We start from the raw sequence: 14,678 nt of genomic DNA, 5'->3' as shown, positions 1-14,678 counted from the left end.
AAGGCACAAAGTGACTTGCTAATGCAGCTAATACCATTCCTTGGGCCATTTCATCTCCAGATCCCAATACTACCAAAAGGTAGCCAAGGATCAGTTTCCCTATTCCAGAAATGGAGGACTGAGTGCCAAGTGACTTGCTCAAAGAGTGACATACAGAGTCAATAGCGCAGAATCAGAATTCAGAGCTCCCAACGCCTGCTGGGGTTCAGGCCTCTGTCTCTTGGGCCATGCTATCAGAGCCAGAGGAGCAACTGTTCTCAGCCATTCAGCCTGTTTTAAAAGGATTCCTTTGCCAGATCTAGCTCGCCCTCAGCCCGTCTCTGGCCTCAGAAAGAAGTGACTACCTTCAGTCCAGGACTCGTGGATGGAGGCTTTCTGTCTGAACTTCTCAGCCAAGTGGTCCAGTCGCTCTAGCCTCCTGATCTCATTCAGCAGCCACTCTTCATAGCCTTTCTCCGCCTGTTCCAAGTGCTGCCAGCCATTATTAATGTCCTGTGGGGGGAGGGGGGGGAAGCGGGAGGGGGAGTATAGGAAACAAGGCATTTAGAGCAAGAAAGGGCTGTGTCAGACTGCCAGCAAGATTATGAAGCACCTAAGGGGAATCACAACATGACAGGGAACATATTTGGGGAACAAATATTTAATGGGCTCTTCAGTCTAGCAGAGAAAGATCTAACAGTCCAATGGCTGGAAGTTGAAGCTGGACAAATTCAAACTGGAAATAAGATGTACATTTTTAACAGTACAAGTAATTAACCATCACTGACAATTTTTAGATCAAGATGGGGTGTTTTCCTAACAGATCTGCTCTAGGAATTATTTTGGGACAGTTCTCTGGCCTGTGTAATACAAGGGGGTAAGACTAGATGATCACAATGGTTCCTTTCTGGCCTCAGAATCTATGAATGGCCCATACTTCCAGGGTGACATCATCAGGTTTTCCCTTTCCCATACTGGATGTTAACACCATCTCTTTTATAACATTAGCGTTTGCCATGCCATATGCATGTGTATATGTAATAACTAACCCTTGGGAGACTGGCAGATCAGCAACACCAGTCATTGGGGGAAGCTACATGCCACACAATATTTGCTACCAGGACCAAAAAAGCATGTGCATCTCTGGCACACACAGCTGAGAAACGGGACTGAGCCCTCACTGCTTAGGGCAAGGGTTCTCAACCTTTCTTTCTGAGGCCACCCCAACATGCTATAAAAACTCCATGGCCCATTGTGCCCACGAACTGGTTTTCTGCATATAAAAGCCAGGGCTGGCGTTAGCAAGCAGGGCAGTAGCCTAGGGCCCCACACCACAGGGGCCCCCATTGCTCAGGCTTCAGCCCCAGGGGTTTCAGTCTCATGTGGTGGGGCTTAGACTCACTGGGCCCAGGGCAGAAAGCCGAACGCTGGCCCTGCTTGGCAGCCCCCCTGAAACCTGCTCACGGACCCCAGAGGGCCCTGGACCCCTGGCTGAGAACCACAGGCTTAGGGTACGACTACATGGTCAAAACAGTGCCAGAGCTAGCCCACTTGAGCTTGCCAGAAACCGACTAGCACAGATAACGAGGAGAGCGAGGCCACAGCCCTGCAGGTTTCAGAGCGAACAGAGTTGGCACTCAGGGCATATGCTGGGGTTGTTCTACTTGGCCTGCAGCCCAAGCTGTGCTGTCTTCACGGCCGTTAGCCATGCTTGCGGGATTCACGCTAGCTCGGGTAGGCTGACCCATCCACACACAGTTTCTGCTGTGCCAACGTACCCTTTGTTACATTGGGCATAGGCAAGGAGTATGCAGTAAGGTCGGTTACACTGCAGGCCTTGAGGAGACACTAGGCTCTGAAATAGTAGCCAACGCACATGAAGGGAGAAGCTGACTGCTGACGACCCTCACTTACACCCGTGCACACCCAAGCAGGGTTTTGTAGGTGTGAGAGATTTGGATTTGGCCCTCAATCTTCCAGCATGAGCACACAAGTCCTTCTCCTCCAGACACTCGTGTTAGCACTGCCAGGAAGCGTGCAGAGTACGGAGGGACCACCCACAAGGCATCCAACATTTGGCTGCAGTACCCCATAAGCAGGTCACCCAAGAGGAAGTTGTTTCTGGACTGTTAATAGGAGCTAGTAAGCAGACTTTCGGTACAGACCGCTCCCTCCTCATCTCTGCCAAATTCAATTCGGCTCACTCCACTGTGCTAAAGGCCTCACTCTGCTTTACCCTTCCCCCTCAGTGCCTCATTGCTTCAGACAAACACCGTTACTCACCGAGACCATCTTGCCCTCCGAAGGCATGAAGGCAGGCCTGTTGCTCAGCCGGAGTTTAGTCTGCAAGGTGTTGAAGTTTATCTCCAGCTGACACTTCTCCTGCACTTTGGGAGGCTTATGGACACGCCTGTAGTCACGGAAATCTTCCAGTTTTTGCTGCATCTCTTGAATGGTCTTCTGTGGGACCCGATCCTCCAGCCAGGGGATAGTGCGTTTAATCCACTCCAGCAGCTGCGGGGCGAGCAGACACTGGTTAAGTGGGACGTGAGGAGCAGCAGCAACATACCTGTCATTGGCCCTTCAAGGGGGAAGTCGCAGTCATGCTGGGGAATGTACCAACTGACACAGAATATGCCAGGGAGCCATGTCTCTCCGGCTATTGACATCCCTGATCTCTCACATCCCAGAAGCGTAGGCCACCCTCCACAATAAACCGCCAGGATCCCTGTCGGCCTCCAGCTCAGAGCTCCCCTCCACACAGGAGAGTAATCAGAAGGCAGGGGGACTCACATCAGATGCCAATTTCTCATAGTCCTCCATCAGGTGCTCGTTCTCCTGGTTCACAGCCAGCACTTTGCAAATCCGGTTTGCTGCTGTCTCAGCCTGGGGGGAGGCAAAAGGGGAGGAGGGGGAGATTTTAGACCCATTTGCAGCAGAGCTGCAAGGACAATGCATGAAAGGAGAAGCCAGCAGTGTTACGATCTGTCCAGCCCCCACAGAGAGGAAAGGAAAGCCACTCTGAAGCTAGACCAGTCCCCTCAGAAGGGCTTGCTGGCAGGTTTAATCCGCACTTGCCATGTCACGTGGAAGATTTACCCTGAGGCTTCATCAGCTAGAGGATGCCCCTTGCATAACTTGCCATGACAGCGCAACTCACCCACCAGGGAGGCTCCCGTGGCTCCGGCTCCCAGACCGGCATCGCCTGTGCTAGAGGGACTAACTGGAAAGTAGGTGCCATGTTACAGATGTGCCCGCTTCCTGAGCTGCCCTGGGAGCCTCCAACAGCGCTCGGGTCTTCGGGCTCGGTTGGATCCAACTGATCAAAGCTTTTTCCAAGCTCAGCATAAGCAGGTGATATCTGAATGGCTATTGGCCAGAGCCCCTCCACTGCCTTGAGGGGGAAGATTAAGCCCTCTGCACATTAATGTGCATTTCCACAGCACCCCGGTCAGGTAGGCATGCCCCCATTTTACAGATTGGGAAATGGAAGTGGCATGCCACTGAGTCTGGGGCAAAGCAAGGAGAAAGACCTAGATCTCATGACTGCTCCTCATGTGCCTGTATCTCCAAGGCCACCCATCCCCAGGGCCTTGTGAAAGCAGCTTGCTAGCTACCAGAGTGAGGATCTGCCCATCACTGCAAGACTCTGGCGCCAGCCTATACCAATTATGAAAGTCTCTGACTTGGCCCCTTCCCACTGCTGCTCCCAGAACCCCTCCCCAGCATCTGAGACCCCCATATCCTCCCCTAGGCACCGCACCTGGCTCTCTGGTTTATAAGAATGGAGCACATGGTCAGTTGCACCCGCCAACAGTACAAGACCAGATTGCTGCATTCTTACTTGGAGTGTTAACTGGCTGGACGAATGCAGAGTTCGTAAATTAGTATTTGCCAAGTAAGTGTGTTTGTAGTAGTGTCAGAATCCCTCCACTTTGTGTATTCCACTCCTTATTCAACACCCGCTGACTCCTAATAATTAACGAACTCAGGATTTAGCTCCAGAATTAGCTGTTTGTCAAATCGCTGGCTGGGTAGTGTTCCACAGCATTTCAGCAGCTGCATTTTGGGTTTGGGTCTTCCCAGAACTACGGCACTGAGCCATAAGCATCCACGTGTTTATCAATCATTTCTCTTTGACTGATTCCCGTTTGCTGACTGATTTCACTGCAGCCTTCCGTACTGTACACATGCCTTCCTTCTGCCCCTTCCTCATCTGTGAGGCAGGTGAGGTAAGGTGAAATTCCCCTGTGTATTAGGTAGGAGAGTGGCATACGTGGATGCAAAGAAGGAAAGTCAAGAGATCAAGTACCTTGTAGGCAGCACAGAAAGAGTCCAAGAGGAGGAGTTGAAAGCCAGACATCAACAGAAATAGTGAAGAGGGTCTATAGGAGGATGGGGAGAGGAAAACAGAGCTGGGGAAATGAATTGCCAAAAAGACTAGACATCAGAAGTTTGATTCCCTTTAGCAACAAAACATAAGTGATAAGCAGTCTGGATTCTAGGCTGTATGCTTCTCCTCACACTGCCACTTAAACATATTAGACATGCTCATGATGCAGCACACATCAGTTGCCACCTCAAACTTGGGACTGGAATTAAGAGCACGACACACAAGAACATTGGAAAAACCACCGCATGCTACGAGAAGCTAATAAATACCAGCTGATGCCACGAACATGCCAGCTGTGCTCCTAAAGATTGGGATCAGACAAAGAACAATAAAAAACACTGGCCAGGCCAGAATTTCACACATTACACCCACCCAGGGAGCGCCTGGGAGAAGTGCTAGCTAATACACTCAACTTCAGACTTTAATAGAAAAATTTCAGTCCAGATGGAATACGTATCCAGTGTGTGTTTTTCAAACATTGGCTAACAAACAAGGTTAATGCTTCCAGCCTATAAAAGTTTCACACTTTACGAACCAAGTTAATCCTGATCTTTAACGATCACATCCTATAGCTGAACAGGATCTAGCGCTGACAAACTTATGCAGCATGTGGAAAATGTTTGGCCAGAATCCTAGATCTGCACTAGGAATTATTATAGGGAAGTTCTACGGCAGGGGTGGGCAAACTTTTTGCCCCGAGGGCCACATCTGGGTATGGAAATTGTATAGCGGGCCATGAATGCTCACGAAATTGGGGGCTGGGGTGCGGGAGGGAGTGAGGGCTCTGGCTGGGGGAGCGGGCTCTGTGGTGGGGCCAGAAATGAGGAGTTCAGGGTGTGGGAGGGGGCTCTGGGCTGGGACAGGCGGTTGGGGTGTGGGGGACAGGAGAAAGGGCTTCGGCCGGGGGTACGGGCTCTGGGGTTGGGAGTATAGGAGGGTGCTCTGCGCTGGGATGCAGGGGTTTGGAGGGGAATCTGGGCTGGGCGGCTCAGGGGTGCAGGCTCCAGGCAGTACTTACCTCAAGTAGCTCCCGGAAGCAGCGGCATATCCCCCCTCTAGCTCCTAAGCAGAGGTGCGGCCAGGCAGCTCTGTGCACTGCCCTGTTCGCAGGTGCTGCCTCTGCAGCTCCCATTGGCCGTGGTTCCTGGCCAATGGGAGCTGCAGGGGCAGCGCGTGGGCAATGTGTGGAGCCCCCTGGCTGCCCCTCCGCATAGAAGCTGGAGCAGGTACATGCCACTGCTTTCAGGAGTCGTGTGGAGCGGGGCAAGCCCGACCCCACTCCCCAGCTGGAGCGCCAGAGTTGGACAAGCCCCAGACCCTGTTCCCCAGCAGGAGCTCGAGGGCCCGATTAAAACATCTGAAGGGCCGGATGCTGCCCCCGGGCAGTAGTTTGCCCACCCCTGTGTTACGCAGGTCGGACGAGATGTCACAAAGGTCACCTCTAGTCTCAATCTATGAGCCTTAAAACATCAGTCATCGGAGTGCCTGTGGATGAGGTAATTTACTGATTAGGTACAGCTATGCCATTCTGCCTTTAGCTGAGTAAAACTCCTTCAAAACTGATAGGCAGTCAAGATGCAAGCAGCTACTCTTTGCATAAAATAGCCCTCGTAAGGATCCTCAGCTCTTCCCTAGACTATACAACAGATTAGATCAATATCTGCTACTATGGGCAAATCAATTCCTAACGAAGAGAACAACCATTCAAATCCAGAATACATTTCAAGGAAGCCATGATGCCTACAAAACACATGAATGATTCGGCTACAGGAGAGCTGGCTGTATTTCAAGGAATCCCTGTTGAGGTTGCAGGGACAAACCATCCCGATGTGTCGAAAGAATAGTAAGTATGGCAGCCGACCAGCTTGGCTTAACGGTGAAATCCTAGCGGATCTTAAACATAAAAAAGAAGCTTACAAGAAGTGGAAGGTTGGACATATGACCAGGGAAGAGTATAAAAATATTGCTCGGGCATGTAGGAATGAAATCAGGAGGGCCAAATCGCATCTGGAGCTGCAGCTAGCGAGAGATGTTAAGAGTAACAAGAAGGGTTTCTTCAGGTGTGTTGGCAACAAGAAGAAAGCCAAGGAAAGTGTGGGCCCATTAATGAATGAGGGAGGCAACCTAGTGACAGAGGATGTGGAAAAAGCTAATGTACTCAATGCTTTTTTTGACTCTGTCTTCACTAACAAGGTCAGCTTCCAGACTGCTGCGCTTGGCATCACAACATGGGGAATAGATGGCCAGCCCTCTGTGGAGAAAGAGGTGGTTAGGGACTATTTAGAAAAGCTGGACGTGCACAAGTCCACGGGGCCGGACGAGTTGCATCCGAGAGTGCTAAAGGAACTGGCGGCTGTGATTGCAGAGCCATTGGCCATTATCTTTGAAAACTCGTGGCTAACGGGGGAAGTCCCGGATGACTGGAAAAAGGCTAATGTAGTGCCAATCTTTAAAAAAGGGAAGGAGGAGGATCCTGGGAACTACAGGCCAGTCAGCCTCACTTCAGTCCCCGGAAAAATCATGGAGCAGGTCCTCAAAGAATCAATCCTGAAGCACTTACATGAGAGGAAAGTGATCAGGAACAGTCAGCATGGATTCACCAAGGGAAGGTCATGCCTGACTAATCTAATCGCCTTCTATAATGAGATTACTGGTTCTGTGGATGAAGGGAAAGCAGTGGATGTATTGTTTCTTGACTTTAGCAAAGCTTTTGACACGGTCTCCCACAGTATTCTTGTCAGCAAGTTGAAGTACGGGCTGGATGAATGCACTATAAGGTGGGTAGAAAGTTGGCTAGATTGTCGGGCTCAACGGGTAGTGATCAATGGCTCCATGTCTAGTTGGCAGCCGGTGTCAAGTGGAGTGCCCCAGGGGTCGGTCCTGGGGCCGGTTTTGTTTAATATCTTCATAAATGATCTGGAGGATGGTGTGGATTGCACTCTCAGCAAATTTGCGGATGATACTAAACTGGGAGGAGTGGTAGATACGCTGGAGGGCAGGGATAGGATACAGAGGGACCTGGACAAATTGGAGGATTGGGCCAAAAGAAATCTGATGAGGTTCAATAAGGATAAGTGCAGAGTCCTGCACTTAGGATGGAAGAACCCAATGCACAGCTACAGACTAGGGACCGAATGGCTAGGCAGCAGTTCTGCGGAAGAGGACCTAGGGGTGACAGTGGACAAGAAGCTGGATATGAGTCAGCAGTGTGCCCTTGTTGCCAAGAAGGCCAATGGCATTTTGGGATGTATAAGTAGGGGCATAGCGAGCAGATCGAGGGACGTGATCGTCCCCCTCTATTCAACATTGGTGAGGCCTCATCTGGAGTACTGTGTCCAGTTTTGGGCCCCACACTACAAGAAGGATGTGGATAAATTGGAAAGAGTCCAGCGAAGGGCAACAAAAATGATTAGGGGTCTGGAACACATGACTTATGAGGAGAGGCTGAGGGAACTGGGATTGTTTAGTCTGCAGAAGAGAAGAATGAGAGGGGATTTGATAGCTGCTTTCAAATACCTGAGAGGTGGTTCCAGAGAGGATAGTTCTAGACTATTCTCAGTGGTAGGAGAGGACAGGACAAGGAGTAATGGTCTCAAGTTGCAGTGGGGGAGGTTTAGGTTGGATATTAGGAAAAACTTTTTCACTAGGAGGGTGGTGAAACACTGGAATGCGTTACCTAGGGAGGTGGTAGAATCTCCTTCCTTAGAAGTTTTTAAGGTCAGGCTTGACAAAGCCCTGGCTGGGATGATTTAATTGGGGATTGGTCCTGCTTTTGAGCAGGGGGTTGGACTAGATGACCTCCTGAGGTCCCTTCCAACCCTGATATTCTATGATTCTATGATACTAGTGTGCTTTGACCACTGCCCATCCCACTGACTAATATGGTCTCGTTGTTTTCTTGTACTCCGCCATGTGTCTGTATTCATCTGTTGTCTCAGGCTGTGAGCTCTTCGGGGCACAGACTTTCATTTTTGTTCTGTGTTTGTATAGTGGCTAGCACAATGGGGCTCTTCAGAACTAGGGTAACAAGTAATAAAGGAAGCTTCCCCCCATCTTTGGTCCAAGAACTCCCAGGTGTAGCATATCTGGTGCCTTGCATTTGAAATGGAACGTTTCTAGTTCTGCCTGAGCCCCTCTTGGACTCTCATAGCCGGATTCTCTCTTCCCCTGTGCTGCATGTAATCATTCACACCAGTGAAAAGGCGGGAGGAAACACTACCAAACTAGAATAGTGCCATTTTACATGGGTGTAATGGCCAGGCACTTAATCTGGACTTGGGCCTCAGTTACTGATGTCAGATCGGAGACTAGTTTCAGCCTTGCTCCAGTACTGGTTTAACAAGTAATACAGATGCTACAGTAACACTTGGTTCAGTAGCATCAGAAGGCCCCAGTGGTGCTGGCTTCTGTACAAGCCTAGAGGGCAATCATGGTCCCTGCCCCCAAAGAGTTTACTCAACAGTTCTCTTTAAAAATCAAAGCCGGACAGACACCCTTGGTCTGCAGCAAGGCATCGAAATGTCTCATTCATCCCCTGAAACCTAGTTAGCACTAAAATGGCATTTAAAGTGAATCAGCAAGTAAAGATGCGTTTCGAACGTCTAAACTACAGCAGCTACACAAGCAATTAAAGACAATCCAACTGACCTGGATTTGCATTCTAAATGCTAAAAAAGATGCAAGCATTTAGTGTGGTAAGGGAAGGACGGGAAAACCACAGTTTAAGAACACCAAGAGCAGAAGCAGCACAGAAATTCCTGCTTGTAATCTAGTTTCAGATTTTAGTCAGCAGAGTCCCGGCAAGAGTGTAACCATAGTAGATTTGATATTAACAGAGGTGCTTGATTCCAAGAACCAGAGGTATAATGACTTACCACAATTGAGATCATAGTGAGTCAGGGCAATGCCAGAGTCTAAGGTAAGATTTTCCAGAGAGCGTAAGTCCCGTTTCCAAAAATGACTTAGGCACTTGGGAGACCGTCTCATTGAAAATTAAGAGGCATGTTAGGACCCCAGAACCAAAGTCATTTTTGAAAATGGGACTTAGACGCTCTTGAAAATGGTATGACAGTAAAAGTCATCAAGTGGCGGTATCTAGCTGCCATTGAAAGATGTTCTTCCCTATCAGTTGTCTACATTAAAAGCCATATTGGTTTCAGAGAACATCTGTCCTTTCCCCTACAATAGCAGAGGGTAACAGCAAGGCTAACCTATTATGGATTTGGGCATTGTCAGGTAAACTCTTCAAAGAGTTGACTGTTTAGTTTGCTTGTGCAGTGTTTAAGCAATGTCTGATTGACAGAACTCTTTAACAAGTTCGTGTTCCCAGACCTAACCTTCCTAGTGATATTCTCCACCACCGAAGAAACAAAACCACCCCAAATGGCAATATTTAAGATGAAATGGGGCTGAGAAGGATATTCTAGCTAAACAAGGGAAACCAGCATTTAATAGAAATGCTGATGCCAATCTCATTTGGCATGACTTTTGCTGCTGTGCCTAGTATGAGAGGCATATTAACAGCAGTGATAAGAGTTCTGGATAAGAACTGTAACCGCGCATGAGACAGAGTTCAGGAAGGGGATGAGAAAGCAAACAGGATATACACAAGGTTAAACTGTCATCACAAAGACTTTCAAATGATTTTGGTGATGCTGTTATCCTACGCGCCAATCAACTGACAGCAGTGCCATTTGCACAGACATGGCATTTTCATGGGAAATGAAAAGCCTAATGCAGAATCAAATTTGATTAAGTCAGCAGAGTCATCCAGATTTGTGCTCATTATGCTAGTGATACAAGAGTCCCACTACGATCATAAATACTTGCATGCTAATTTCAGCTGAGCACTTTGTCAGCTATCCTCCTGCACCATAACAGACACTGGGGGCTGTTATTTGGGCACTTAATAATGCCTCTTCCGCACATCCCCAGCTGGAATATTTTTTTAAAATTTCTACTGGGCCAGCAGTTTGAGTTTAGACATCTTTGTATCAAGCGTGTTAAACGAGTCTCAGCCAGGGGATTATGGCAAGCAGCCCTGTAACTGTCACAGAGAATGGCTTGCCATAACGTAAGCCAGTACAGTGCTAGCTTACTCCCTTCCAGCTCCATAAAATGCTACTGTGAAGATCTTGAATCTAACACCAGTGTTTGGAGGACAGTGAAACGATCAATTAAAAACTGAGTGATTACTTCTCTTCTCTCACCCCCATTGGCTGCTGAAGTAGTGACCCTTCATTGGCCGCGCTACGTACAAAGTACAAACCACCCCAGATTTTTATTATTGCCGGTGACTATGTTTTTGTTTCTCCACCAATCTCAGTGGCCAGCGATCATTCCAGCCGTTTTCACTCGTCACATTTCTCATAAGCCCTTCATGCCAGTGTAACAAGCCTCAGTGAGTTGCTTAGTGTGCAAGATTAGTGGCAGTTGAACCAGACAAAACATGCGTAGAAGCAGAAGCAATTCCACCTGCCAAAAGCTCACCTTTTGAGCCCCCGAGAAAGCATGGTAGAAGCAGGAAACGTATGTCATGATAGCCTTCTCATCGGGCCTGAGAGTGCCTACAATATCTGCGCAGAAAGAAAGGGAGGAGAGAGTGAAGAGAGCAGCGTGGGAACCTCCCAGCCCCTCTGGCATGCAGCTGAGGGGGAACAAGCACTTGCTTCAGACTGGAATCCAAACCTAAGCTGGAGCGTGACTCAGCCAAATGGGCTATTTTGCGGCTTTAAATCTTTCCCACTCAGTTCAGAGTTCCTGTCCCTTAAAGTCTGAGACTCTCCCAAGATGAGTAGCTACACTCCTCTAGCAGCCCTTGATTTGAGACACTGGCTATCGGTCTTGGTATTCAGATTCACAAAGCTCTTGGTTGAAAAGCTGATTTCTCCTGCTGTTTATTGCTACGTAATTCCCCCCGCCACTAATGATATAGCCCAGTCACCTACTCTATAAAGATGATTTTTCTGGTCCCTCCAGTGTTACATAATAGCTGGAGCCATGGAAGCTGGACAGCTCCCGGAGCATGTATGAACTAGCTGAGGTTTGCTTTCCAGTCAGCAAGAGACCACTGCCATCTGCAAGAAAAACTGGGTCAGCGTAGGATGCTGCAGTTCGTAGAGTTATAACGAGATGGACACAGCTGCCTCCGGTACCTTCTGCGCGCCAGAAAATGCATGGTAGAAGCTGGATACATAGGTCATGATGGCCTTCTCATCAGGGCGAGCTGTGTTGACAATGTCTGCAAGCGAACAATAAGTGTTAATGCCCTCACGGGGAGGGCCTGGTTTCACACTGAGTCAGACTTGATTGCCAAGGCACATCTTGCACATCATCTCAAGAAACCCGCTCTTCACCACTCTGGAGTCCTGTAGATAAGCAGTTCTCTAAAAAAAGAAGTGCCAGAATATCTGGATGGTCAGAAGAGGACATCAAAACTGTCCTGGATATACTACAGAACGTGAAAGATAAGCTTGTCAACCAAGACTGAACACAAGCCATTTGCAGCTACGGGTACTGCATTTTACATAGGGCAGCTATTACTGTTTTTGCGACTGTTTTAAAAAGGGAATGTTGGCCCCAGGATTTAGTGGTGGTGATGGTCAAGTGAGATTACCACCACACAAAACAAGAAGTGGGGTGCACTTTTACCCAAAGTAACCAACTGTTACTCAATTGTGGTCTCACTTCTTGTTCAGTACACACCACGGCCCTACCCAGGAAGGTCACTACGTTCCGTGAGCATTACATTCACAAATGTGAATGAATAGCTGGAAAAGGCCAAGGTAACAGAGGGCAATTTGTTCCGGTTGGGACAGCTTCACTGCTAGTGAAAACAGAATATGGCAAGATGCATTTGACAACAAATTTCTGGTCCATCATGTGTTTACAGAGCTTTACGTGGCCTTTCAAAGATAAGCCTAGTCATGGAAAGGGTGGGAGATGTGAATGCTGTATGGAAGGCCAATTCTGACTTTTAAACACAAGCCAGGCTGGCTGCCCTATCAGATCAGACCGCCTGATGCCCAGTCCTACGTGACACAGCAATGGAGGAAATGCACTTTCCTCTTGCCTTGACAAGCAAGTTGTTCATGGGACTGGGTCATCTCCACAACAATGGCAGGAACTTCCACTGACCCAGGTGGTTCCTGCTGCGAGTGCCTGGAAAGCTTACCCTCAGCATCCAACATCTTGGGGATGTCCAGGTATTTCTCTGCCACCTCAAAGGCGTTGTTCAGGTTCGTCACAGGATCATCCTGGGAAAAGGAGTTGTAAAAAGTCACGTGAGGGTGTTATGAACCTGAGTCTCTGACAGCTCCCTCTAACACAGATGGCATGGCTGCCCCAAGGGCTGCTTGGCAGGAGGCCTAACATCTCCCCTATTTCCTCTTGAAAGCAGACTTGCTGTAGCATTCATGTCTAACCTTTTCCACCAATGACCCAAAAGTTCCTTAGTCACCTGCTCCCATTAGCCGACCATTCCCTGCCAGATTCAAATTCCTGTCTCACTGAATGGAACAGAGTCTAACTTATGACAGGAAGATCTTTTCAAATCCTGCCTTCTAATAAGACACACAGCTAGCAGCGACAATGGGGGTCTGAGAGGTTAAGTGGGACGTGTGTTTCTCTGGGGTGCGTCTAGCAGCACAACTTAGCTTCTGAAGAAAGGATAACATGGCCACTGCAGAGATGTACCTTTCTGAGCTTGTCATATTCAATGAGCTCTGGTCTGTGTCTGTGGATCAAGGCATTGAAAGCAAGACCATCCTTCCAGCTACAAAAGAGATCAGAGTTAGATGGCTTGGTGCGTGGGGTTAGATACATGTATCTGTATAATACACTACAGAAAATGATCACCAATACACAGTAGAGTCCAACAGATTATTTTTTTCCCATTCACCTTGATTTAATGCCTCTAGAAGCAGCAGGACTGAGTACTATGCACAGTTAACTGCATGCTTCCTTTAGATCGGGCATTTCAGGTTCTTCCACCCCCAGGCCCTCCTGAGAATGACAGCCCAGATAAGAGGCAGCAATGGCTGGAATTGCAGATTTAACAAGAGCAAACCATGCATGAATTTGGGGGTTTTGTTTCGGCCAAACCACGCTACAAGCATCGCTTCCCTAATGGCAAACCCATTGAATATTTCATGGAGATGCCTGTGAGGCCAAGGGAATGGGCTATTTCTTGCTGTCTTCAAGACACGCAGCAGAGCCTGACAACATGGAGAGCTCTTTCTGAAGCGTGTAAAGGAGCAGACAGATTCGAGCACTTGCTAAGAGGGGGTCTGACAGGCAGTTACCTGATGTGGAAATTTTGTACATTGACGTTCTTGTAGGGCGCCGTCTTCCTCTGACACCACAGCAACAGGCCTTCTTTGGCAGAGGTCTCTGCAAAAGGCACAGGGCAATTAAGGGACTGTGCCCAGGAGCGTCTCTCTCCTGGTAGAGGTTTAAGCCAAGAACATGAGACAAGAGTGCAACAGATGACAGACTTATCCACAGACAGTAAAGGATGCAACCTGCCCCCTGTTTAGTGTTAGTGTTACAGCATGTGTCTGAGTCACAAGCCAACCTGGTCACAAACATGCAAGTCAAGTATTGCAATTCATATTCAGGGTGATCTCAGGGTAGTTTATTTTCCACTGTGGTTGTCTCCAACTAAGGAGGACAGTCTCCAGTTGGCATGGTGAGTCAAGACAGCTGCAAGTATGGGGTAAAAAAGCTCATCTTCCTTCTATTACCATTAGGTGGTTGGCAGGACTATCCCAAAATCTGGAACAGCACAGGGGAAAAACACCGGCCACCCACCACGCAGTCCCAGATTCACAGGGATCGGGTATTTAGCACTAACAGCCAACAGACCAAGTGAAGCAGAAGCACAGTAACTGATTTACTGAAACCGACAGCTATGCAAAAGAAGTATGCCTAGGAAACGTGATGCATGAGCTGTCCTGGATCACCATAAAACTGCATCAATTCACTGCACCAGTTTTATCTTCCCCATCATACATTCTTTGTGCTGTAGTTACACGGATCCCTCTAATGTACTGGAGAGCAAAGAAGCAGACCGTAAGAACACAGCTTGCACACGCCTGGCTCTTACCTTCCACAGAAATGTCCTGAATGGCAAATCGAAGGATAATTGTCCAGATCATTCCCAATGTCATCTTTGTATTGCCATCTACAATCTCTGTGAAAGCAACAGTGGAGAGAAGAACATTGACATTAAACTCACCAGGGATGGAGGAAAACCTCACTTTCTTAATACAGACACATCAGCAAACAACTTGCAGGTGCAAGCAAG

At 48.4% G+C, this 14,678-nt stretch overlaps 1 protein-coding gene across 4 annotated transcripts in view; it reads right to left on the bottom strand.

Annotated features, from left to right (window-relative positions):
• Positions 1–14,678, bottom strand: part of ACTN4 (actinin alpha 4) — a 79,409-nt gene that overhangs the window by 17,572 nt on the left and 47,159 nt on the right. The window contains exons 4-11 of one of the 4 annotated variants that reach the window (XM_077840250.1): positions 14,478–14,564; positions 13,675–13,762; positions 13,067–13,145; positions 12,546–12,627; positions 11,527–11,612; positions 2,773–2,865; positions 2,263–2,493; positions 345–492 (exon numbers count right to left, since the gene is read on the bottom strand). In XM_077840250.1, coding sequence (XP_077696376.1) covers positions 345–492; positions 2,263–2,493; positions 2,773–2,865; positions 11,527–11,612; positions 12,546–12,627; positions 13,067–13,145; positions 13,675–13,762; positions 14,478–14,564 — 894 coding nt within the window. Of the gene's footprint in view, positions 1–344; positions 493–2,262; positions 2,494–2,772; positions 2,866–4,641; positions 4,674–10,861; positions 10,948–11,526; positions 11,613–12,545; positions 12,628–13,066; positions 13,146–13,674; positions 13,763–14,477; positions 14,565–14,678 lie in introns of those variants that run through there. The other 3 variants (XM_077840251.1, XM_077840252.1, XM_077840254.1) reach the window with 3 other exon arrangements.

The sequence above is a fragment of the Eretmochelys imbricata genome, chromosome 23, assembly GCF_965152235.1.
Source record: "Eretmochelys imbricata isolate rEreImb1 chromosome 23, rEreImb1.hap1, whole genome shotgun sequence".
Lineage (NCBI taxonomy): Eukaryota > Metazoa > Chordata > Testudines > Cheloniidae > Eretmochelys > Eretmochelys imbricata.
The sequence above is the reverse complement of the archived record's forward strand: the minus strand, read 5'-3'. Positions and strand labels throughout refer to the sequence as shown.